This window comes from Pipra filicauda, unplaced genomic scaffold (genome assembly GCF_003945595.2).
Source record: "Pipra filicauda isolate LSUMZ 115617 unplaced genomic scaffold, ASM394559v2 scaffold59_size3379749_pilon, whole genome shotgun sequence".
Classification (NCBI taxonomy): Eukaryota; Metazoa; Chordata; class Aves; order Passeriformes; family Pipridae; genus Pipra; species Pipra filicauda.
In genome coordinates, this window is record NW_024104753.1 from 1,272,498 (window position 1) to 1,299,657 (window position 27,160).

At 38.8% G+C, this 27,160-nt stretch overlaps 1 protein-coding gene across 4 annotated transcripts in view; it reads left to right on the forward strand.

Annotated features, from left to right (window-relative positions):
- Window positions 1-27,160, forward strand: part of ROBO1 (roundabout guidance receptor 1) — a 715,278-nt gene that overhangs the window by 603,138 nt on the left and 84,980 nt on the right. For all 4 annotated transcript variants that reach the window (XM_027710067.2, XM_039387924.1, XM_039387925.1 and 1 more), the window contains one exon: window positions 26,044-26,164. In XM_027710067.2, the coding sequence (XP_027565868.1) occupies window positions 26,044-26,164 (121 nt within the window). The remainder of the gene's footprint in view (window positions 1-26,043; window positions 26,165-27,160) is intronic.

Consider the following 27,160-nt stretch of genomic DNA (forward strand, 5'->3'; position numbering starts at 1 on the left):
AGCGACCTGAGTAAAAAATTACCATTTTTGTTTGAGATTTAAATTTCCTGTTATTCCATTTGTTTTTTGCAAACAAGACAAAGCTCAGGCGTTCTGCAGTTGTGGCATATGCATACATTTAAATTTTTAAGTACCCTACCAAACCTATACTGATTGCTGGCTATTAACTCAATTCTTCCAATCATACTTGCTAAGAACTCGCAATTTCCTTTTCAAATCTCCTTCCCGCCGTGACAAGTCAATTGACCTGAGATAAAGAGAAGATTCCAGTACTACCTTCTTCTTTTTTTTTTTCCCCCAGGAAGTGCTTTCTAAACTTGCATTTTCTATTGCTATCATTTATTCTCTTGAAGGATTTTCAGGTGTTTCCTATTAAGTACATTTCTTTTGTTATACATGAAAACTGCTCTTCCAGCTGCTGGAACAAAGACATACCCACAACAAAAGTAGCTATCACTGACTGGCAGTACCACCTGTACTCTTAAAACTGTTCTTAGGATGAAATAAAGCCCCTCAGTTTGGTTTTCTTTTCTGATGATTGTATCAAATACTCACCTACATAATATTCTTTTACCCTGACATCTGGTAGAGTTATGCTGTGTTACTAGTTTCTCCTCCTATAAAAAAAAGAAATGAAAAGAGTTTTGATGCAGGTGTAGATATATACACTTGTTTCATGTACCCAAATGTTTTCAGAGGTGTAAATTAGCAGTGCTGCCATAGCTCAGCTCAACTGCATCCATTTATTTCATATTTGCCTGGCATTGTCTTAAGCAGCACTATTAATATCACGGGTGCCTTCTCACACAGGTGAGAGACTGAAGCTACATTGTAATGCAGATTTGCATCCTCTTACAGCTGAAGCAGGATCTTGCCAAGTGGATAAATATGCATTCAGATGTACTTCTTTAGAGCTTTGCAGTAACCTTCTATATTATCTTTGTAGTGGCTGAGAGGGTACAGGAGATTGGGAACTGGAATGGATGACTTGCTAAAGGGCAGATGGGGGAAAAAAAATATTAATTTTGAAACCTGACTTGGAATTATTCCATTTCTGTTCACTTATCTCCTTTAAGGCATTTCTATTTCAGTTTAGCAATAGAAACATGAAAGATTAAAAGGGTATAAAAGCTGAAATAAGGATGAATTGCTGGGGTTTAAGTGACAGATTTAATTTTTTCGTTAAACCAACCTTTTATTATTTTTTTCTCATTTACATGTCTGTATTTAAAACAAACACCTACATTCATTTGATGGTAAAATTGACTGAGTGGCAGTAAATTTCTACAATACAATTTACTTGTGTTATTTTCCTCTTTTTAAACCATGAAATTACCAGATCAGGAAATGTGAAACTATATGTGTTGGTGTTCAATACGTGTGTAATATCAGTGGGCCTTTAATCAATGAAAAAACTTGGATGACTCCACTTCTAAAGCATTTCCAGTTGTTTTAATTCTTAAAGGCCTGTTGATCTTCGACTCACTGCAATTTTAAGAGTTTTCTGTCAAAGGCTGTTTGAAGCATTTCATATTAATGCTTTCCTTTCTAACAAGAGATTTAAAATAAACATTAAGATTGTACTTTTTTGAATAAGGAATGATGCTTGACATCTCTTTTTTGATTCGTATATATACTTTCTTCAAAAAGATATGTCTATGAAGCAACCTTATTTTTAATATATGGAAGCTTTTTTCTCATCTGCAATGACACTTGATCTGTGAGTCAGTGGAACTGGACTTGGCAGACTGAGTATTAAGGGGGCTAAAGAAACAGAGGTGGAAGCTTGGTTCCTGGCAAAGGGTTTAAAGCAAAATATGTGCATAAGTAGCAGATAAATAAGATACAAGTTAAGGCACGACTTCCTCGGGAATGCAATAAAAAGAAAATATTATTTTCTCCTGGGTAGAGTTAAGGAAATCAATATGTTTATATAGGTGAGATAATAAAAATCAAAGTAGTCTTTGCATGGTTTTAGTCCATTTGTAGGGCAAATAAATGTGCTTTGAGGAGAAATAAATGTGCATGTCTTTCAGGTTATAAACTAGTGAATGGAACAAATAAGAAGTGAGAGTTAGGGTATGGGCACAGCTATCTGTGATGGGGATTATAGAAATAGACCTTTTATTTAAGCACAGCTCTTCCAGTAATGCTCAGTGTTAGCACAAGTGAGACTCAGTGTAGGCTCTTCAGTGCACATCTGCTCACTGCATCTGATGAAGAATTATCATCAAAAAGGTTTTTCTTCAGCTCTTGAATGTGTTGTCTGTAAACAGTTTTCTCAGTGCATTGGAGCTAAACATGGTTTTTCTGATGTGTGTTCTTTACACCACAGTACAAAAGCATATGCTTGATGTGGCTAATCCCTCTCCATATATTACAAATGAAGCGGGAATGATGGTCTTGCCTGTGAAGCAAATGCTTACCTTTCACTTAATTTATTGAATTGAAAAACAGTTATCATGAGGACAGAGCAGAACTAGTGTGATTTTGTACTCATCTAGTTAATTTTTCTCCTGGGATTACTGTGGAATCAAGAATCCCTCCTGTAATATATATAGCTGAAAAAGAGTTCCTTATTGCAGTCCAGTGAATAGCTCTAATTTCTCACTGTGGGCAAGGTAAAGCTCAGATGTATTTTTTCAATTTCTGAAGTGATCTGTCTGCACTAGGAGAGGCTGTGTGATGCTCCTCTCGGAGCTGAGACACGGTGGAGAAAGGAGATGCAAGGTTGTGTCTGTGAGTGAGAGAGAAGGGAGCTCCCCGAGGTGGGGAAGTTCCTGGTTCTGTTTCCAGCCCCTCGTGGTGTTTACACATTTGGCATCTGTGAAGTTCATAGGCCCACTCACTGCTCAGAGTGAGGATCTAGGCCAGGACTCCAGGCTTCTAGGTATCTCACCAGGAACAGCTCTGCTCCCAGCCCCATTGGTCTAGCCATCTTTTTGCATGGCGGCACAGTGTCATTAGGATGTAGCCACATGTCACCTTGGTGCCAAAAGCTGTGAGTTTGCATTCCCTCAGGCTGAGGAGGAAGTGCAATCAGTGTAGTTTCTGCTGATTGCTGTAATCACTAGGTTTGATCTGTCCAAATGTATCATGTCTGGATACAGTCGGCAGGAGCGGCAGTGGCTGTGAGTACCATTAGCAATTGGTTGCTTGTAAGCCTGTGAATCCAGTGTGCCTTCATTCACTTCTCACCCATCTTCCTGTTGTACTCCAGAAACCTCCCAGTACTTTCCAAATGGTGTTCCCACTGCCTTCCTCCCACACATCACTGCCATTAAATGTTGACCTCATTCCCCATCCATTTCCTCCATCTCACCACGTGTGCTTGCGTTCATCCAGCCTGTCTGGCTCTGTCATCTGATTAGTGGTATCTGCACGTGTGGAGGTACCAATTTGGAAACTTGGATAAGCAAACTCTCCTGCAGGATGCTGGGATGTAAAGGCATTCCTCATCTGGCTCTGCTGTGGATGCAAATGGCTGGTGTGCCATGATTTGTGACAGCCGTGGCGGGGTCTGTCTGCATTAGGCTTGCTCAGAGCCTCCCTCAAGGAGCTGCCTTACTGCTCTGTCTTCTTTGTTAATCCCAAATGCAATTGCCTGTGTATAAAATGCTGACATCAGTAATCTAACCAAGATGGTGGGGCCTTTGAGCATATCTTTAGGCAAAAACTGGCAGTAATTACAGACTCTCAGGAGCGCGGAGTGTTCAAAGAGGATTTTGCAGATCTCCCATCTAGACAGGGCAACCTCCATGTGCTTTTGGATCTGTCTCTCAATTTGTCTTGTATTTTAGCTGCAATGCCTGCATAATTGACTAAACCTCAATAAAATCAGGATGCAGTCAAGAGTGCCTGTAATTATCAATACTTTCCCAGGGGAGAATGTATACACATCCTGCATAAGCTCCAGAGCAAACTGATGTTTGAGTCAGGTTTGGAGGTCAGAGTTTCACAGCTGCATCTGTTCCTGCCCCACGACCACTAGTAGCCCATGCTTCAGAAAGCTACCTAATTTTTCACATCAAGTCATGGTGTAGGTAGTAGAAGAAAAAAGCTAGACATGAACATGAAATTTTAATAGGTAAAATCTTTTACATATACATGAAATAGGATGCTGGTACCTAAAGAAAAAATCCTTTGTAATTGAATACAAAAAGCAACGCCTTTTCATTGAAACTCCAGTGCAGCACTGTGATTGCAATTTCCCCCTCTTTCGTATTAACTCTTATCTCTCATTTATCCTGAATCATCCTCATTTGATTTTTAAAAGAAAAAGCTTGAGAAGCCATTTATCTTTCCTTGTTCAAGTTTCTTAGCTTTAAAGATCAAAGTTACAGGATGAATAATGCATACAGGTTTTCATTCCTTTTTTGTGTGGCTGTCATGTGACATCAACAGTTTTGAATGACTTACACTCTTATTTTAGATAGGTTGTAACTTAAATTCTCAATTCCCATTTTGTTTCCCAGCCCTTAAATAGTATCACAAGTGCAAAGCATTTATTACATCTTACACAATGCTATTTTTACATGTGTGAGTGATGAAAATGTTTTTTATGAAATGTGAAAAAAAAAAAAAACCTCTGATCTTCTACTGTGACAGAAAAACCTCCTGAATGGTACCATCCCAAGGAAGATGTTTTATTTATTTGCCCCAATTTTTTTGTTAATGAGTTGTCAAAGAGAACTACATTCATTCTTCTTGGTGGAGACCAGTCATAGCTTCATTGTGCTTTGGCAAGTTTCAAACTACATAGGTGATCCCAATGTGACCTCGATCATGAGAAGAAAGAAAAAAGAAATGGAAGATATTGCTATGACTATCAGTTAGAAAGGAAGAGAAAGGGTTGTTTCTATTGAAGGGAACAGTGGAAAAAGCAGAAACTAATTGCCTGTTTAGGATTCGGGTCTTTCTTTCCACAGTTAAATTACAGTGGGAAAAATTTCAATGGGGAGGTGAATCAAGAGAAGGAAAACAAAAACTGATGGAATTTGTTGGTGTATGCTGTGTGGAGTGACAGTCTTAATCCATTACAGCAGCAATGCTCCTGACAGAAACCATACTGTTATGGTGCCACTCCAAATTAATTCAAGATGTTTATCCATATTTCTTTCTTCTCCATTTCTCTTTTCTGGCCTCCTCTCTTTTTCATTTATTTGTCAGTCATTAATCTCTAAAATTCTTAATTTCCCAAAGTTATGTATTTTAGATACACAGCAAAAGAATGTATATTCCTGAAGAGGTAATTCTAATGGTAACATTGTCTGTCCTATGGAGAGCTGCATGAAGGATCATGGCCTAAGTGCACAGCACACAAAGCAATGGGGGTGAGGGGAGGATGGGGAGCAAGGACTTACAGTTCAGGGTTTTATTTCATTTTAATTGTTTTTCTTTTTGGGGGCAGATTAAAGGGCAAGCAGCAATTTCCTATATGCCCCTGGAGGGTTAGAAGGAGAAGTATATTTTTATTTCTGATTCTCAATATGTATTTGCTGCCTCCCCAGCAATTTCCTTTCTTCTGAGTCCTTTTTCTTTATTCTCTCTTTTTCTCACTCCCTGGGAGGGTTGGCTTCCCACTTCACCTCTCTTTTTCCTTCATCTCCTGATCCCTACAATGCTGGCTTCCTTGAGGATCAAGAGTAGTTTTCGTTAATGTTTTATATTTCTTCTGTTATTAATATTGTTTCCCCTGGTGACACAGCTGGAGCTGCTGTGAGTTAACTTGGCACCCCAAGGGGGAAAGAATGCAAAAGATTGTGAAAAATAATTTGGAACCACACAACTGTCCCAGAGGATAGTGAGAATGACTCTAAATCTTGCTGTTTCTCCCCCTTAGTTTTTCCAAACCATGACATTGTTTTTCTGTGTTCACACTTAAAGCTCTGTTTCAGGGTCCCTGTTGCTCCTGCTGAAATCTCTCTTCTCTCCACATTCCACAGATCTTTGTGTCTTCTGGATCGTTTCTCCCTTGTTTTCTGTTCTGATCTTGGCATGTACTTGTACTGTCCTCTGCCTTATCATCAGAACACCTTTCTCATCTCTCTCCTCAGTTCTGACTGCCTGCCTGCCTCTCGCCCTGTGTCCAAGGGTTTGGACTAGGGATTTGAATTTTTGAGGCTCTCAAACCATAACACCCTGCCATGTCTAAACCAGTCAAGTTTCCACATCTGCATAACCACTCTGTTCAGACAAAGAGCTCTCAGGGTATCTTCTGCTACACTGCTCCTTCCCATGTCATTTTTTTTAATTATCATAGGCTTATCCATGCTCTTTTCATTGGTACATTAATCTTTCATTGGCATTTGTTGCATCACTTTGTACATTGTTTGTGGGGTTTTTGGCTGAGCCATGAAAAACATTACCTTCTCCTACAGAGGACCATGCTCATCTTGGAAGGCTGTAAAAAATCTAATAGTCTGGGCTAACATAAAGAGGAGAAAATATCAGACAGACTTTTATTTTTGTATTCATTTTCCTCTTTCGCTTCTTCCATCCTGCTTGGAGCCTTACCATACTCACTTCATTTTTCAGGCTTAGCTCTTTGAAACAAAACTTCTCATCTCCAGCACATCCACGAGCAGCTTCCAACCCTGACCACAGCCGTTTAATAGCGAGAGCTTGTATTTCTACGAGCAGGCACCAAAGTAAATGTGGGTTGAAAATCCTGACCTATTACAAGATTCTGCCCTCGCAGCTTTTATTTCGGGTTTGCCATTCTAAAGAGCACAGCTCTGCAGACTTTGTCAGGCAGATGTGAGCTCGTTCAGCTCGCTCTTTGAGCCGACCAGAAGCCATATGGCAGCGGTTAATGTGGCGCCAAGCCTGAGCTAATAAGCCCTGCTGAGAGACAGGCTCGGTCGCTCCAGCACGGCACGGGGCTAATGTGGCCACACAGCTTCTGCTGCACTGAGGGTGAGGGCAAAATGAGCCTTGCCTTAGCGTGGAGGCTCCATGTGCCAAACCAAATGGCCTGAAAATGCCTGTGTGGACATTCTCTTAGAATCAGCTGGGTTGGAAGGGACCAACTCTTGATCCACTACCGCTGTGGTTACCAGACCGTGGCACAAAGTGCCACGTCCAGTCTCATCTTAAAAACCTCCAGGGACGGAGAATCCACCACTTTCCTGGGCAGCCCATTCCAATGCCTGATTAACCTCTCTGTAAAGAATTTCTTCCTAATATCCAACCTAAACCTCCCCTGGCACAGCTTAAGACCATGTCCTCTTGTCTTACTGATAGCTGCCTGGGAGAAGAGACCAACCCCCACCTGGCTACAACCTCCTTTTAGGGAGTTGTAGAGAGTGATGAGGTCTCCCCTGAGCCTCCTCTTCTCCAGGCTGAACAACCCCAGCTCCCTCAGCCTCTTCTCACAGGACTTGTGCTCAAGTCCCTTCACCAGCCTTGTTGCTCTTGTCTAGACCTGCTCCAGCACCTCAATATCCTTCCTGAACTGAGGGGCCCAGAACTGGACACAGCACTCGAGGTGTGGCCTCACCAGTGCTGAGTCCAGGGGAAGAATCACTTCCCTGGTCCTGCTGACCACACTATTGCTGGTACAGGCCAGGATACCATTGGCCTTCTTGGCCACCTGGGCACACTGCTGGCTCCTGTTCAGCTTCCTGTCAATCCAAACTCCCAGGTCGCTCTCAGCCTGGCTGCTCTCCAAGCACTCTGCCCCCAGCCTGTAGCACTGCAGGGGGTTGTTGTGGCCAAAGTAGAGGACCCTTCTCCGTAGCTGAGCTGTCCCAAGTGCTTGGTGGGCAAGATGCTTTCTCTGTCAGCGTGATGTTTGCTGCAAGAACATGGTAAGGAAAAAACCTGTTAGTCTAAAGTATTTGGATCATACTCAACGCCCAACATTGTTCTAGTTGGTTTAAATGGCTTGTTATTAACCCTGAACCTTCTGTGCACGGTTGCTTGGTACGGTAAAATGTGCATTGGTTCATACTTGTTGTGATATGTCTTCTCAACAATCATCTCCAAAGGATAACGTTGGTCTGTGGAATTAGGGGAAAGGGAAGGAGCATTGTAACACAGGGTAAAAGGGTGGCCCAGTGTCAAACAACTGTGGACTGAGGAGAACACCAGGGTCTGTGGGCTTGTGCTGACTATCACAGAGACTAGATTTTGCATTTAGGACCAAGCTGACCTCCTGTGTTCCCAAGAACATGCCTGGTAGTAGTGTAATCTACTGTATGAGGTTATCAGATTTATTGACTTTTTTCACAGTAACTGAAAGTGCTGGAGTTAAAACTCATCATAATTCAGTGTTAGGTTGAATTATATTAAAAGGCTCCCTATGGTCATTAAACTGCTGGATTTTTAAACCAGGTTATTGCTGATCATATTTGACCCTACAAACAACAGTATCTGTTCCTTCTAGTTTCTCTCACAACTTTCAAAAATGTTCTTTTGCATCAGTGATGCACTTTGCTTCAGCTGTTTTTGTCTTCTCACCACTTAAAAAGTTCGGCATTAGACATGCATAACTATGGTTTCTCACTATTGTTTCACCCAGCAGTAGTGAAAAGTACTTTAATGTGAAATAAGTATGTATTTTTCTACAGTCAGCTTTATTTTACACCTATTTCTACTTTCAGTTATAAAAGTAAAGTGAAGAAGAATAGAGTTCTTTCGCAGATACTCTGTGGACTTACTGGAATTTGAAAACTCCTCATTGAGTCAAAATTCACCACGGATTTCTTTTGTCCCTAGTCATGAACTGATGACCTAGATAGTAAAAGAAAATAAATGCCTGCAGCAAATAGAGAATGTGTTAGATATCTGAGTTTTGAGACATCCACAGGCCTAGACATTAGACTATCAGGATTTTCTTGTTAAAACAGCTTATTGAGAGTTTTGAACCTCTGGGACCATCTGAAATTATAGAAATGGTATCTGGGAAGCTTTTCCTTAAAAAATAATAAAAAGCCAGGTGGTTGGTATCTCAGACTAGGTTACTTGAGCCATCCAGGGCGTGTAGGACTTTTATGATTTGGATGGTTAGGAGCAAAGGTGATTTATTATACTGAGAAAGTAAATTCTTTGTTTTGTTTGGCTGACAGTCTCGTTGTTGGGGTTTTTTGGATGGGCAAGAAAGATGAAAAAAGGATGTGGGAGGGAAATTATTTCTTCATTCATTTTATTCTCCTAATGAAAAAGAAACATTTTTGTTTGGTTAGTTTTTTAAGCAGTCAGGAAAGGAGCCTTTGCTTATATTACAGACAATAAAGATGAAGATTGGGTTTAGAAAGTTAATTCTTCTCTTCCCCTCCCTTCATCAGCTGCAGGGAAATCTTACATATACAGTATGGACATCCTCCTCTAAGTTAAAAATCCATTTCTGGTAATACTGTTCTCCCCACTCCCTTAGGGACTGCTGTGCTGTATGCTTTCTCTGATTCCTCAGCATGACCAAAAACAATGACAAGCAAAGTAATATTGGAAGCATCAGGCTTTCAGAGGCTTTTATGAATCTGTCACACTGGACATTAGGACTCACACAGGGAAATGTGCAACCTGTGTACAGGCAGAAAACAGGTTTAGAGTAGAGTTCAGGCATGGGACTTAGGATCCCTACAGGTCAAATGTGCAAAAAAGCAGCACGAATCCTCTGTGTTCCAAGGTTCTTTCATGCAGACTCCTGGACCTGCGAGCAGTTAACTTTATTTTTACTGTATTTATGTTTACTTCATAGTCATACAGAGAGATATTTCCATTAGTAAAGCATGAAAGACCTTTTAATACGCAGATATCCTACAGAAATCAAAGTATTATTTGTGGCAGGTCTGTACAGTGAAGCGGAGCAACCCAGCTCCTCACTGTGTTCAGTTTTCCAAACACTGAAACACTCTCCATGTGGGGGGATGGGAGAGGGGCTGGGGGGTGGAAGTACATTTTTGTTCTTGAAAGTCTCTAGTGGACCTTATAAATTTGATTGTACTTGGCATTTTTGATATTCCTAGTCGCTTGCACACCACAGCAGCCACATGTTGTCACTTAAAATCTAAATATCGGATAACTGCTAACTGAGACTTTATTGTGTATCATGCTTATTTTAGGAATTACTTTTGTAAAGTAAAAATGACACTAACTCTAAAAGCATGTTTAATAAAACCTCAACAATCTGTGTGCTGAGTTTGCACATATTATGTTCTCATAATCAAAAGAAAAATGTAGAATAAAAATAGTAGAGAAGAACAGTGCCCGTTTTTGGAGCCTTGGACAGATGTAAGTGATTAGAGCTTCTTGTTTGGTTTGCTTTGATTTTTTGGTCTACTTTTTGGAAGTTCTGTCAACTTCACTTTTGCTTATTTCACTTTGTTTGGATAGTTTTGCCTTACTGAGTTTCCTGTGATGCTTCTGGATATATGAAAAGTCTAGTCCAAATCACAGCACTTCAAAAATAATAATTTTTCAGTTCTTGGGTTTCTTCAACCCAACAGAGTACTTCTCTCTCTCCAGGTAATAATATACTCACAATTACTTGCTGCCAAGTTTAGATATTCACCACGTGCAGTAGTGTGGGACTAGCACACACATTGCAGGGTGTTATTCCAGACTCCTGTGTAATATTATGCAGGACCAAGTCTGCCTTCTTATGGTTGTCCTCTTTAAAAAGGAAAGAAAAAAAAAAAAGCTGCTTTCTTTCTTTATCTAGCTGTAAAATAATTCTTGCTAATACTCATGCTACACTGAGCAATTAATTGATTTTTTTTTTTTCCTCCTGAAAAATCATTGTCTAACAAGAATCTATTTGGCAAGTGGTCACATAAAGATCATTCTTTTATTTAACATGGAAGTGTGGGTGGTTAGTTATATATACTTGGATCTATTTATACTCATATTATTTTTTCTAACTCAGCAACTTTGCTTTTGCCTCTGTCTGCTGCTGTTGTCAGTTGTCTGCTTGCCCCTGTGAGGCCTCCTGGTTCTGGCTGCATGGGGAAGAGTAAATTACACAGAGATAGAGGGGGGAAAGTGAATCACTTTAAGAGTGAATAAAACCCACTAATTTTGCAGGGAAATAATGCTGTTAAAAAAAGTAGAACATGAGAAAGTAAAATGCTTTCCTGGTGTATGTCTTGGAATATTTCTAGTGCCACATGAAATATATTGAATTTTGAAACTAGCCATGGAGATGCGTATACTTAAGTAACTTTGCCTTCCCTCACAAAATGTGAAGTTTGGTTCCTTGAACAAAATGATCTGTAAGTTTATGGGGGTTTTGCATCATTGTTTTTCCAAGTGTCTATGCCATTCAGAATGTCAAGTTGTTGAAAGATGTTGACATGGTGGCTTGGGCTTCTCTCCGCCGTGCCGCACGTTTCAAACTCTGCAGATCTTGCTCTCAAGATCTGAATATATGAAATCCTTTGTCTCTTAGGACTTCTTTGAACTCTGGTGCCCAGTTTGAGCGTTTGTCTTGGAGTAAGACCTGATGCAAATCAAATAGGAAAAAAATTGCTTGTTCAGGGTAAAGTGTTACCGCAGGAGCTGCAGGTACCTGATTGAAGCAATTTCTTGGTGCCTAGTAGGTATTCCAGAAATGAGTGGTTCTGCTCTCTGGCAGACCTGTACACTGCATAGAATTAAAGATCTGTTTTTACCATAAGGCTATACAGTCATTGCAACATGACTTCTAGCAGTGTGCTGCAAGAACATTTTCCTACAGAGAAAATTATTGTGCAGTAAAGGAAAGATTGCCTTGAGGTAGAAAGTCTGCAAGCTAAGCAAAGCAGATTGCTGGGCTGCTGCAATCTTCCTGTGCCATTTTGGGCAAGCCTTGAAGTTGTTCAGTTCTTCTTATTCAGCATTTCACGAGTTGTGGGACTGAATTCATACATGTAAAGCAACCTGACACTATTGCAACAAAGCTGTGTTATGCCACTTAGCCAAAGTGCAAAGTGTTATTACATCCTAAATCATAAAAAGGCTGTTTTTTTGGTAGACAAAACAGTAGAGTCATATCTCTACTTTCATATTCAGGCCACGTTCCAGTCTAGGTGCTTATGATGGTATAATACCTGCAGGATCTAGCCCAGCTACAAATACTCAGAGATTTTCTGTGATTTTAAAGAAAACCTCTATTTATCATTCAAGTTATATGCTGAAGCGTTAAAGTGGTTTTAAGATTATTGTCCCTTGTATTCAAGGATCTCAAAGGTTTTTAATAAATTAGGAATGTTTATATAGTAGGTACTTTGCATGGCTATAATCCTGGGAAGTTTTCATTCACAATGACTATGGTTAACGTGTTTCACTAAAGTACACTTTGCACACATCCTGAACTCTCAATGTGAAGTTCTGGCATTACTGAAATCACTGTGAGTATTATCACTGTCTTTCCTGAGACTAATGTTTCACCCTCTCCAAGAAAGTATATAGTGTAATTTATAGCAGGAGAGAAACCTCTTTTTGATGTGCTTTTTGTTGTTATTGTTGTCACTGCTTCACTTCTTGTTTTTATTGGCTTATTTGCCATTAAGGCAACTTTCTGCTAAGAAAATTCACATGTTATCTGTCTTGCCAGTATCTTTTGCATTGTCATTCTCAAATATTAGAAATTAATGCAACTGGAGGTGACAGCTGTTACTCTGCTTTTGTCACCTAAAATTGAACACTTTGGTGGTGTAAGAGGTCATCTGTTGTATCTGTTATTCTTGAGGTTAATAAATGTAGGTGGTTGTAACAGGTTTTTCAGTAGGAGGAGAAACCTTAACTTTAGCAATCCGAACATTTTAAGTAGGACATGGGCAGATAACTTTTAAAATTTGCAAAATCAAGAGCAGCTGGAGCAACCAGAATAAATCAACCCGTCAGCCTGCTTTGCTAGTTATTTCCAATTCAAAAAGAGAAGGTGATATTTGAAAATGTTCACTTTTAGGATTTCAACTGTAGCGAAGCGTGTTCTCCCTACTTTAGCCATCTTAACAAAGGCCATTTCTTCCACTACTATGAATAAACAGTTCAAGAAAAAGGCAGTTCTTCGTCTTTGTAACGTATACATTTCTTAGACTGCAGTGTCAGTTTTACTGTGCTGCCCTGTCAATGAGTCTCAAATTCACCTTGAAGGATCACCCCCAGGGATGCCAGCTGAACCTTTGACCCTTCTGTTCTGACCGTCACCAAGGTTAACACATCATTACAGCTTGTGATGTCTGGAATACCTGTGCTTTTGGAGCCTTTATCAACCAACACTGTTTCACACAACTTAAACAGAAGTCTGTCTCTCGTTGGTTTTTCATAGCAAAATGTTTATTGATTTTTGAGAATGAGTTGTATTTCTTCCTAATTTTGCGTTAAAATAGATGGGAAATTTTAAAACTTATAGATTTAACTCTGTTTTTCCTAAATAGCTAAAACAGCAACTACTGACTATAGACAAAAGATGAGGAAGCATTTCCTATTAAAATTTGAAAATTGACAGATTCATGCCTGAACTGTTGCTTGCAGTACTACATTGCTAAACGGTGCAAAAAGAATTATGGTGAGAGACAAAAGGACAACAGTAAGTATTGGTTTTGTGGGATATGTTCTGGCTACTGAGAGGTTAAGGTCCCTTTGCTAATTTGGAATTTTCTTACCAAGTTATCCTGTTGGATAATTAACTGGTTATAATTAAAATGGAGTTTGGTTTGCTAACCAAATAATATTTGAAATATTTGAATACTATTTGAAAAATAGTATTTGAAAATAGTTTTCTTGTCTGTGACACTGATATGTAGCCAAGGGAATTCTATAAGAGAAACCCGTTGACACAGATTTTCCACATATGTATTACAATATTAAAGCTTAGACTCGGTGGTCTTAACAATTCTATGACTCTAAATGTACTCTTAGTAGAGTTCTTTATTTTTTTCCAAGATTGTCCTCTGGTAAAACATGTAGGCCATTTGGTTGACCAGACCTGCTTCTGGGTGCTGTTGATGGCCATCAGTTTTGTGTTCATGAAATAATGAAACCAACAGACATCAAAATCCGTTAATTCTAGCTCCTGTATTGTTTCAAAGGACTTCCACATTGTTGAATTGACACCACTAATGTTGAAAAGTCTTATAAAGTAAAGATGACCTATTTATTCTGGTACAGTGGAGAATGCCAGTGGAATTTTTGTTTCTGCTGATGGAGGTTACTTTTAATCCCAAGCAGCCCACAGTCTAGTAGTTTTTACTTTTGTATTCACTCCTTCTTACCTGTTACAAAATGCAGTCTTTAAAATAAGTCTACACACATTACACCTAGGTACCTATCTGCAGGATTCAAATGATATGCAAATTTATTGTGTCCACGTTCAGCTGAGAGAGGTGAGATGATACTGGGACAGGATTGTATCCTTTTTGTCCCCTCTATAAACACTTTGAATAGTCTTTTAGGTAGCAAGTCCTAAATCACTCCTTTCAGTTAGATTTATCTTTTATGTAACAAGTCTTAAATCACTCCTTTCAATTAGATTTACGTCATTTTCCTTCTCTTAGGCTTGTCTGGAAACTTTTAATAGCATAACAATTAGACTAACTCCGGTTAGGTGTGATCCAGTGGTTTTTCCCTGTGTAAGTGTTTGAAGAGTAGTTGACAGTGCCACAAAAGAAGTTTCTGAAAAGGAAAAATATTGTTTATTTAACCACATCATGGTACAGAAAAAGAAACACTTCAAACCACTCTAATATCTATGTGCCTATCTGACTCATTTAGCATATGAAATTTCTTTCCAATGGAATTCCATATGTATACATTCTTTCTTCCAAGTCCCCACTTAATGAGCTTCTGGTCTTTTGCTCCTCAAGGAAGTGTGTGTCTCATTAAATCCCTCTTCCTGCTTTGGTTTTTGCCTCCTCTTACGTCTCAGGAACAGAGTTGCTGTTTGGGCTACAAGTATGTTGAAAAGTTACCATTAAGATCATAAACTAATACCTTTGTGGTAAATTTCCAGGCAATTCTGCTATGGAATCAATTTGCTGTGTGAGCAGAATGAGCCTAGATCAAAATCTAACACATTATTAAAGGCAACTTTAAATACAGCAAAGATGATATTTTAATATTCAATGCATCAAAAGGCTTGCATGTCAGCTTGTTCTTTGCAGGCATGTTTGAAACCATTAGCAGTCATATCAATAATACAGCATATATGCTTCAGTTCTTACAGGTCTTGAACAAAATTTTGAATCTAATAGGATCTTCCAGAACTTCATATTCAGATATTTAAGAATATTAAAGCATTTTTCTGAAATATAGTAGAAATATTCATGTTATATTCTACCAAACATTTCTTGCCAAATCTTAGATCCGGAAAAACATGTAGTATTTCACTGCAATCCACTGAAAGTGAATCTCATCAAAGGACAAAACTAGTTAAGATTTTATGGCACTTTGGTCAAATCTGGAACTATTTGAAAGGCAAAGAGAATCATCAGAACACTTCCCCCCCCCCCCCTTTGTCAAATATTCACTGAAATTATTACTTTTCTGGTCATGATTGACTTTCATTTTTAGTACAATTTGGCTTTCTTTTTTTTTCAGAAGTCAACAATATGACTGTCTTAGAAAAACTCTGTATGAAACACAGTACAGTGTACATTGTACAGTGCAAAGTACAATGCACACCTCATGAAGTCTTAGGTTAGCTGAATATTTCTTTTTTAATTTATCATACTGAAGGAGCTTTAGAACTTTTCCCCTTTATTTTCAGAATTTGAAAAACGCATTGAATGTCTTCCACTAAAAATGAATTTTCAAGGCTAGCAAGTATCAATTATTTAGCTTTTCTGGACATAAATGAGTGAAAACAGGGGATCTATGTCCTCTAAGATGAACGAGGGTGATCTTTACTGGTAACAACATTTTCTGCCAAGTTATACCTTGGTAGTGGCGTGACCTACTGTAATTTGTTTACACATTGCAGTAGTGGTTGATCCTGTTAATGTTTGTGTTGGAAAAGGAGGCAAGAAGACTCCGGAAGCTTATTGATAAGGTCTTTTGTTTGCATAAATGCTATCAACATAGTCCTTTATATACTGTCTTCAATGCCTGTCCAATTTTCCCTGGCATTCTTTAGTGTGTTTTTGCCTCCTATTCCTTACAACACAGAGTCTAAAATAGTTTTCCTATAAATATTTGTACATATTTGGGGCAGAGTGTCTCAGGAGTGGTGAGTTCAGACCTTGGTGAGGCTTCAGCAGGTGGAAGCTCTTACATGTCCCATTTGTAAATGGTCCCTGATGGGTCAGGATGGCACTTGGTGTATCCTGACAGGCCATGGGCTACAGGCAGCACCTTTGGTCAGCATTAGGGACCAGGTTTGGAAACTGGAATTGCAAACTCAACTACCTGGACGTGTCAGTATGTCCATCTGATAGGCAGAAGTGTTGACTACCACACGCCTTCCCCAGCCGCAAAGGACTCCTAAATTTTGCCATCTGCTTTTGAAAAATTTGGCCAGAATGTTACATAGATGAGCCTTTTAAATGCAAAAGTATAACCTTTTTTTCTGTTTGTCATGCTAAGTGGCTGGCAAAGAAACAGTAATGTCTTTAAAAGTTAAGTGTTTGCTTCAGACTCAATATTTGGATTTGTATCTGTTTTGGAAGCATAGTTTAGGCTCTTTCTGTGTTCTTAGGGAGGAAAGTTTACTGTGGGAATGCATATGCAGGTTTTAACTTCCTGTCACTGTCATAAAAAAGCTAATTCATACCAAGCAAACAGAAATCTGATCAGGTAACACTTTAAGTTTTTTGTAAAGATTGCTTCTTATTCATTATGTGTTTTTTACGCTGCTCACACAGAGACGTCAGAGCTTCTTATTTATGTTAGGATAGAACTAATTTTAAAAAACAGCATGCACACAGACACAAGCTGGAACAGAAAAAGTGTGGAGTAATTTCAATTTCTCTGCCACTTTTGCAAGCCTGTTCCACCAATAACAAACATCAGAAAACAGGAGACACTGATTTCCACAGAACCTGACCAGCTAGGCTGTTGTTTGCTTTGCTTTGTAAATACAAACGGGGAAAGTCAAGCAGGGAGTATTCCTAGTGTCCAGAACAGTTTTTCCCCCTTTCCAACCACGTTTCTCTCTCCACCTTTTCCATTGGTGCATTTTACCATACCCTTTTAGAAACAACAAAAATTGTGCCAGGAGTTTAAACGCCACTGTGGCATCTGAGAAGAATAGCAAGAAACTACTGCAAAGGAAGCAATTATCCCAGTAGGGCTCCAGAGCCCCCCTGAATGGCTCGGGCAGCCCCCAGCCGTGAGCAGACAAGGCAAGGCCAGAGGCACCACTCTCCAGGCTTCAATCTCTTCGTTCCTTCTGGCTTTTCACAGGGCAGTCGCCTCCAGTTACACACTGAGCAATGGGCGGGTCGCTGCTCCGAAGGCAAGGGCCCAGTGGGAAGAGCCCAACTGGTAGGCAGCCTGTTCCTGCTGCCACTGGAGCCGTGTTTCCCAGTGTCCAGCCTTGCAGTAGCCCACAAACAACGACTGTGTGAGGGTATCATGGTTAAAGGATGGCAGTGGGAATGTATAGAGAATGGGAACAGTGTGTGCTTTGTTCTGCTTGACTGCAACCTGTGCTGGCTTATTTTATGAGGAAAAGAAACTCCAAGGAGCTCCTGGCTTCACTGTCTGCTGCTAAAGATCAGCTTGTATTGTGTAATCCCCCGTGGCATCAGAGGGCTGAACATTTGTGAATGGACCCGAGATCTGCAGGTCATTCATTGCCTGTTGAGTGTCTCTGGAGGATCCGAAGTTGAGCACAAAAGTAATGATGCTGGGCTGCTGTGTGAGCCGGGGCAATTGGGGGATTTGATCTTTACCTCTCTGTGCATACATTCTCCTTATTCTTTGTAAGTTTAAATTCTAGCATCTTCCAAGCAGGAGCCTTTCTGTAGCTGTAATGTCTAGCCCAGTTGATTTTTCAGTGTCAACAAAAATGAAGGTTACGCTTAGATTTGCTTGTGACTGCCTGTGACTGCAGGCTTTTGCCTCAGTCCTGTAACACAAGGCTTGTGTGAAGACCAGAGAAAATACAAGGAAATCTGTGATTTATGATTTGCATGTACTGCAGTCACGAGAGCTGCAGTGATTGTTGACGGAAGGGTGAAATGTGGCAGATTAATATATGACTTTTGTGTTTAACTGTTCATGAAATATGATCATTGTGGTGCATGTTTTCTTTTTTTTTGACAGTGTTACACAAATGCTGTGAAAGGTTTAATGTTTTCACAACTTTGTCTGACCAGTACAGTCCTATAAAAGTTAGAGTTTTACTAAGCTTAGTCTCAGTCAGAGATAAATGTAATAGAAACTTAACACAGATTTATATGCTCCTTTTGCAGCATGGTCTCATTTCCATGGCATGTCATCTTGGTCAAAAGTCAGAGAATCAGTAGGGTTTTAGTTATGTTAGAAAACATTTTATATTTTTTCAAGGTTAGCTTTGCAGAATATTTGTTTATTCATAATGTTTACTTGACAGGGCCAACACTCCTTCGGAAGTAAATTTGATTATAAAGTTTTGAAAGAAAATGTTTTGAACGAGAAGTCAAATATGTCTCAAAATTTAAAACTGTCAAAACACAAACTTGGAAATGTATGAAAGAATCCACTGCGTTTTTGTCACCTGTGACTAATTTTATTTGCTTAGTTTGGTTTTCTGTTTGTGTTCTCTGCCATAAAGAGCTCAGGTTTACCCCCAGAGGAACACGGAAACTCATTCCTCCCTTGGGAAGCTGCTGTGCCAGCTCCAGGGAGGAAAGCTTTCACAGGCAATTTAGTGCAGGAAGTGCAGCAGTCACGGGAAGGATCCGGGAGCCTGTGATTTGCATCCCCTTCAGCAAGGAGCCAGCAGTGGGCAGCCAGTCTCAGAGGGGATGTGCCTTCTCCTCGAGACAAGTGGGAGTCTGAGCCAAAACTGCTGCATCTCAGAAGGTCACTGAATGACTGAAGCCACAGCTGAAAATAATGACCTGCTGCACAGACCATGCCAAGAGAAAAGTTTTGAATAATTCATTTCTTTTTCTGTCCTCTGTTCTCAAACTGTGACCATTTTGTTGTTGTTTCACAATTGTACTTTTAACTCCAGGAAAACCTTGGGTTTGCATGTTGAAAGTCTTTCGTTTTCTTGTGGGAGCTCATGGTATAATAAGACCTATGAACTTCTACTTCAAATCTCTTGGTAACTCAAGTCCTGTCAGAACAGTTCCCTATAGAAGACCCTATATAAGGACCTTGAAAAAACTCATATTTTAGAGCGGTCGCTGTGAGAGATCTGCACTCTGAAAAATATCTTTCTTCAGATTACAAGTTTTGGTGAATTTTTATCTATCCATGCTTCTAAGCTTAGAAGTTGAAAGTTAGGACTCTGCTGTTGAAGACTTTGGCTCTGCACAGCTCCTCTCTCCTTAGTGGAAAGTAGGAAATTTCCTCTTGATGAAATGCACCCCATGATATACAGTTGTTTTAAATCCATGTTGTTGTTCTGATAACATTAACCCCAGCCTTAGAAGAGTAAGACAACATTGGTTAATGCTGACGATGACTGTTAGGAACTGGGATCCCCTCAAAATCACCATCAGAGCCTGTACCCCTCTGAAATGGCATGGTAGTTGTACTCCTCCCTTCACCTCTGGTGCTGTCTGCAGGGTTTAGGAGTGCTCTGCACCGTGCAAAGTTACTGCAGAGTTGGGTCTGGTCATGTAACTGGGCCCTTGGGCTCCCTGGAGAACTGATACAAAACCACCCTTGGCTTTATCCATGGTGACTTTTTAACACAGGCTCTCAGAGTGTCCTTGGCTTGTCTTTTGCAGTGTGGGCACTCTCAGTGGGAAACGGGCTGCTAAATTCCTCTGGAGATTTGGGTTATGTAGTTTCTTTTATGGGTACCAGGTAGGATTTTTTTATGTGTTTTAAAATGTGTGGTTTGTTAGTATTATTCTTCCATATTACATTTGTGATTCTTTAGGTAACGTAATTAAAAACTGAGAGATTTTGTGTGGCAAATTAACCCTGGCTGGTCTGAGATTTTGTCCTTGGAGGTGTGTAAATAACACAGTAGTGGTGATGCTTACAAGAAAATTGCTATGTAACTGATACCTCAAATCATCTGACTTGCTAAAGGGGAGAGAAAAGAAGACATACCAGACGTTGAGTTCAGTTCAAGTTCACTTTTATTTCTGATTTCAATCACTGATTGCAGTGAAAGCTACCTATGCACCAGTATATCCAGGGCAGACTCATACATGAGGTTAAATTTACAGTTGTCATTACAGACACGTCGTTCCTATATTGGACCTTCTTTGTGTGTTGCACAAAGATTGCTAGTTCCATATATTTTTTAGTAACCCGTGGAATGTGACTCATGTGTTGCCCATGAGTTGAGTTTAGTGCATTTTTTGTACTCAGTAAATAACACTGTGAAAAACAGTTTCTGAGGTGTTGTGTGTCCTTTTCTTTTTTTCTTTTGAGATCTTTGTAGAGCAGGTTTAAGGCTATGAAGATAGTTGTCACATGCTTCAGTTATGGGATTTTAATCTTGGTTTGTAATAAGAAAGGAAGTATTACATAGTAAATGTTTTGTATTGTAGCTGTGAAAGCATTCCCGGGAAATATTTTCCTGGTTCATATATTGTCATATAAACATAACTGTCTGTTCAGAAATCAGTTCTGACTAATGTGAGCCAATATGGATTATTTTGAATTAAATCTTCCTTTGTGATTAACAAAAGCCAAATGTTTGTAGAAAGTAAGTTTGGGATCATTACAATTTTAAAACTTTTGAAAATTGTGTATGCTGAAGTATGGATTTTTCTTTTCTGAGTTTGATTTATGACATTTTGCATATATCTTGGCTGTTTCCATGATCTTGTTGGGTGAAGTATCAAACACATGTGGTAATTCTGATATTTGATGCCTTGTGATAATGGCAAGGGCTGAATAACTTTCAGCTGCCTCTGAAGTCACCAAGCAATTCAGGACACAGATAAACCTTAAGCCTTTGTAGATATCCATCATCTTGTGGTTACAACCGTTAATAATGAGGCCATAAAAGTGAGAAAGGGAGTCTTAGGAGCAGACTTGAATCTGATTCTGACTCTGATGTATCCTATCTGGATTGGCAGGGGTGCCAGAAGCAGCAGCTTGAGTCTATTGTCATTTTATCTACCTTAAAAGCTCTTTCTTTTTACGTAAAGCAATCTTACTATGCATTTTGTACCGTCCTTTAGACTCTACCATACAGACCGACAAAACAGTCTTGCAATACTGACAGGCCTGAAGGTAGAGGGGAACAATTGACTTGCACTTTGTCATGACAGATTTACAGCACAGGAAGACCACTTGAAAGAATGTTTCAGACTACTTTCAAATAGAATTTTTTGTGTGTTTGATCTGGAGGAGGCAGCATGTACCTTCCTGGGGTTCCAGAGAATGGAACGGAAAGCAGGACAGACTCCTCTGTCTGAACTTTGAAGTTAAACAAGAACAAACTTTAATCATTGGTGGAGACCTGTTCCAAACATGTTTTGATGTCTAGCGTCTGATATTTAAGCGTGCTATAATAGATAGGGAAGACTGCATGGGATTCACAAAGCTTGGAACAAAATACAAATTTTTAAATAAAAATTTAAGATAGATAGTCATTTATACTCTTTTTTGTTCAACTTTGTTGAAACTGCAAAGTTGTCTTCTATTGCTGACATTCCATGCTTTACACTCCATGCTGCAAGTCATTTTATGGATATTTTGGGATGCTGGACCACATAAAGGAAGATGAGAAAACTACTTGTTTCTTAACTAAGAATTAAAACCTACATTTTACTTGGTGACACTATTAATTACAATTGCCTTTACTCGCCTTGTTCTTTAACTGTTTTATTGTCATTTATAATTAGCTGGTAGCTTTTAGAGCAAAGACTGTGTCTGATAGGTTAATATCACATGCCCATCACTCTCCATTTAAATAAAATGTGTTGTCATGTATGCTGTATTGTAAAAGACTGAAATAGATGAAATTTGTGGTATCACATATGCAGAAACCATGGCTATATAAACAGAGGCCAGTATTTCATTCTGTAGTCTAAATTTCATTTTCCTTTGGATTAAAGTTTGCTTTAGAATTATTTTGCAATAGAGCAGATTTCATTTCTTAAATAGAACTAAACTAGGAGCTAAAGGAAAGCTTAAAAAAAAAAGTCTGTCACCTTTATATTTGGACTTCCCAAGCATTTCTCTCATTGCTTCGTTCTGTCTCATATTTCATAGCACATTTCTGTGAAAAGTAAATGAATCACCCACATATATAAAAATATTTCTTAACACAGACAGATGGATATGGATTTATACATGCAGAAATTTACACTCATATACACAACACACATAGGTATATAAAATATGGTCTTAGAATAAGAATAAATGTGTGTACAGCTATACTGAATACTTGGTGGTATGTTGTAGAACCCTTGGGTAAGTTTTTATGGATTTGATTTATTGGCTGACTGAGTTGATTCATTATTTGTATATGATTTTTTGCTGCTGGGTGGCCATAATTTACAATTCTGGACCTAGTTAACTCTGTGGGTGCCTCGAGATTTCTGTATGAACATCTCTGACTATTGTTTAAAGAGATAAATGAAGTGGACTTGCTTGAATGAGCAATTTACTCATGAGGAGCAAAATGTGGTCAGGCAAGCAGGTCATAGATAATAGCTTTCAGTAAGTCTTTGTAAGTCAGCATACTATCATATGTTCTCTCAGTGTGCAGATGATAATCCATACATGTTACAGGCAACTGAAGATCATCTGTGATCACAATCTTTTTCTCTTATTAGAATTCAGTGCTATTCTTGTATTACCTGTACTTGCAAAGCCCTGATAGACCTGCTGGTAGGGACAGGACAGAACAAAACCCTGAAGAGGTGTGAAAAGTCAAAAAGTGGCTTGGCTTCATTTCGGTATAAATGAAACACGGCAGGCACTTTCAGAACTGGACTGAAAGCTTTGGCAGTTTAGCAGAGTGATTCTTTTCCCATGGCACACAGTATCTACCAGAGTAGTGCAATAAAACTTTTTGCTGTATCTTGTTTACGGGGAAGAAAGGACTTACCTTTATATTCGATATGGCAACAACTCTTCTGGAGTTTTGGGGTGTAATGGCACACTGCCTATCCCCTTTTCGAGCCATTATACCATTTGCTGCTATAAAGTCCAGCTGGTGTAGTCTGGGGCAGGGGCAAAAATATGAGAAGAGCCAAAGCACTCAGATTAAAATGCCTTCATTAACTGTTAAGTATCCACAGACTATAATTGGAATTTGCAGGATTTCAGATACTATCACCAAAAGTGATTTGAGTCTTTACTGCTCTAAATGCTGGATATGAACTGGACTTAGTGAACATGAACTTAGTAAGACAAAGAAAGGTAGCAGTGATTCTTTATGTGTTCCTACCAAATTTCACATGAATGTGTTTCATCGTGTCCTTTCTTGCTTAAAGCCATTGGTCTACAGTCCATAGGTATTTCTGGGGTTTCCTGTTGTGAGGAAAAGTGGCAAACATTGCACACAGACAACATAAGTTTGTCATAACTGCAGTTTTCATTTGCATTGTCTCAATAAACAGAAGGGCTTGATCAATTTTACCAAGATGGTGGGTACTTAATTGTTACAATTTAATGAAAAACTTTAGTAGTTACCAACCACCCACCAGTGGAAGTTTGCTTTTTTTCTAGCCATCTGTGGCTGCTCCAGTTACAGATGTGTAATTCCACATCCACTTGTGGTACATTTTATTGTAACTGTGTAATTCATCACAATTCCATGTGTCATAGCCATCACTGTAGCTAAAGTTCTAAACATTTCTTACATTTTAAGAAAAACAACCAAACAAACAGAAGATCAGCAAAGGAAAACCCTTTGCAAATGCATTCAGAATTCCATCTTGGAAGCACGGCTTCCTCCAGTAGGCATGTCACATCTTAGGAAGTCTGCCTCAACATCCATGAGGGAATGTTTCCTCTGCCTCTTCTTTCTTATCTAAATCTCAAATAACTTGGAAGAAAAACAGCTTTCAATGATTTTTTAGTTGTTCATATGTTTCTGCTTTAATGCTGCTTCTCTCCATCTATGCTTTGAAGAGTCTTGTGATTCCTACAAGAAATTCCTAGGATAGTTCTTGCTGGAGGTTAAAATTTCTGCAAGAAATGCAGTTGTGTCATATTGTAATGGATTCAAGTGGGATTTTATTAAGTGGTAAAATAACAGAGAAGCACGAATGCTACTGAATGTCAGTGGGACATAGAGGACGTATGAAAATCACTGCTTTCAGTTTACATGGGTTTGAAATCATCAGATGAGTTGGTAAATTCCTGTGATATGTAAATACATTTCTTTGTTAAATCCAGTGCATTCATTATTGATATACATGAAAAGTATATATTTCTGCATGTGTATTTGGATATACAAAAACCACAAGTGGAAATCTTTCTAAAACTGTTTTTTAAAATTTCTTGCATAGATTAATTGGAAAATAAATCACTTTCTATGATTTAGGGAGCTGTAAACCAGTAATAATTATAGATAGACTTCTAGTTATATTTTACATTCCCTGCTCCTGCTTACCAGTTCAGGCAGTCAGCAGTCTAAAACTTCACGTAGATTCTTGAAAAATGTGTATTTGCAGGCCACCTTTGTTTTTTTCATTCTTCATGCCTCAAATCCCCACTGAAATTTCGGCGTTACTGGCTTCCTGGATGACAAAGGACATTTCTCTTCTGTTCTCAAGCAGCGAGTGCCAAAGACAACGGGATGAAATTTGTATGCAACACTACCTACGTTACACGTGCACGTCCATTTATCTCAATAACTGACTGTCATCTCCGCGCGCCCACATCTTACAACGATAATAAGAGCCCAACGCTGCTCAAGATGTCAAATTTTCAGGGATAGATTTCTAGCTGCAGGCAACTCTGGCTAAATGCCTCATATTGAGAACACTCTCCTCCTTGTCACTGACCGCATCAGACCCTTTCATGTAGCTACATATGTGGCTTTTATTTGTTGTGGACTTCCACCCCTGCCTTGAACTGCGGTGGTTTTCACAAGTGATTTGACTCTTAAGCATATGTTCACTTCAAAACGTAGTTAATGCAATTAAGTAACATTTTTGTGTGTTGAAGTAATGTATTCAGCTGCCTATACAAATTTTGCTGCGTTTTGGTGAACTTTGAAACTTGTTCAACCCTTCGGTCAACAAAGTGGGAGAATAAATAGTTTTAAAGGAAGATCAGATATTTTCATAGGCGTTTAATAGGAATTTTTATATAACATAATAAGATTTGGAATCACAGAGGGTAAGTGTGTTTTCTGATTTGGGGGTTATTTGTATTCCGTTATCTTCCAAAAGCTGAATCCAAAATTAAGAGCAGAACATTATTCATTTCCCACTAAGAATTTAATTGCTTCTGCCCATCTGCTTATCAGCCTTTAAAATTACTAATTTAAAGGTGAAAGAACTAAAGAATAAAGAATTTCCTTCACTTCCTTAAGAAATGAAAACCAAAACAAACACAAAATTCATAAATAATAATGAGCACAACCAGCAGTAGGATAGCATACACATCTTTCTTGTCAAGAAAAAGTAATTGCAGCACTTGATGTGAAAATGAGATTTATGTCTAGTACTAATTTTTACTCTCCACCTGATTGTATCAGTACATGGGAAGGGATTGTAGGTTTTCTGGCCAACAAGCATTTAACAGGCCGTTGAACAGCCAGTATTACGTTATGCAGAATGAAAAAAAAAAAGAGTAATAGGGATCCAAATCTGAGAGGTTTTAAAATACTGATATAAAACTCAGAGGGATATTTTTTGTATAAGAGAAAGAAGTTGGGCTAATAGTACTTTTTTTTCACTTTTTTTTATATGGTTTGGAAAATCACTGTTGGTTCCTTTTGTTTCATTATCTGTAACAAAATATTTTTCAAGTCGATATTATTAAGTCGCTAATTCATATTAAGGTATTTTTGTCGTCTTTGATTTGTTCTAGATCAGAGGAGGAAAGCTTATGATCACATACACAAGAAAGAATGATGCTGGAAAATATGTTTGTGTTGGAACAAATATGGTTGGAGAACGTGAAAGTGAAGTTGCAGAGCTCACTGTTTTGGGTAAGAATTCCTCCTTTAAGACTTTGTTGATGAAAATGTCAAACTTTCATTTTTCCTGGTAAACTTTTTATTAACGGTCATTCTCATCTATTGAAAATGTAGAAAATGTTGTTAGTCACGATTGTGTTCCAGCAAATAGGAGGCAGTTAATGACTCTTCAGTCCACCTGGAACTATTTTTTCTATCAGAAGACACTTTCATACTTAGTTCTCAAACTGAAAATAATTCCAGCGTCCACTGATTGGATCAGTATTGTATAATAATAGCAAAGCAAAAATGTTAAGAAGCAGAGGCTTAACTTTTCCATCTTGCTGAAGAAAATCAGAATTATTCTAAGTTTCTATTTTAAATAATTATTCTTTCATTTGCAGTTGTGTGTACTGAGTACAACAGGTCTGCTTATTCAAGTGATCCTAATGATAGTTCCTCTCAGCATCAAAAAATGTGTTTTCATTTAAGATAACTGAGCTTAGCTGAAAACTACATTTTTTGCTGCTATTGCAGAAACAAAGCTTTTACTCCAAATGCAATCTCAGAATTCTTCAGCATGGAAGAACTCCCTCATGTTCACTGCAGATGCATCTTTGGTAGTTTTCATTCAAAATATCTCCCATTTTACTTTAAAATAGGGGAGGCTTGAAGTAACTTAATTGTTTCTGGAAAATAAATATATGTTTTATCACCATCCAAGGCATGGTTCATAGCACAGTGGTTTCCATCACAGTGCTGCTGCAGCTCTTTTGTTGTTGTTGTTTTTCAGGATGCGAGGCAATGACCTGAAGTTGTGTCAGGAGAGGTTTAGGTTGGATATTAGAAAAAGGTTCTTCACCCGGAGTGTGGTTGGAACATGCTCCTCAGGAAGGTAGTCACAGCACCAAACCTGACAGAGTTCAAGAAGTGTTTCGATGATACTCCCAGGCACTTGGTGTGACTCTTGGGAATAGCCTGTGCAGGGCTAAGAGTTGGACTCGATGATCCTTGTGGGTCTCTTCCAAT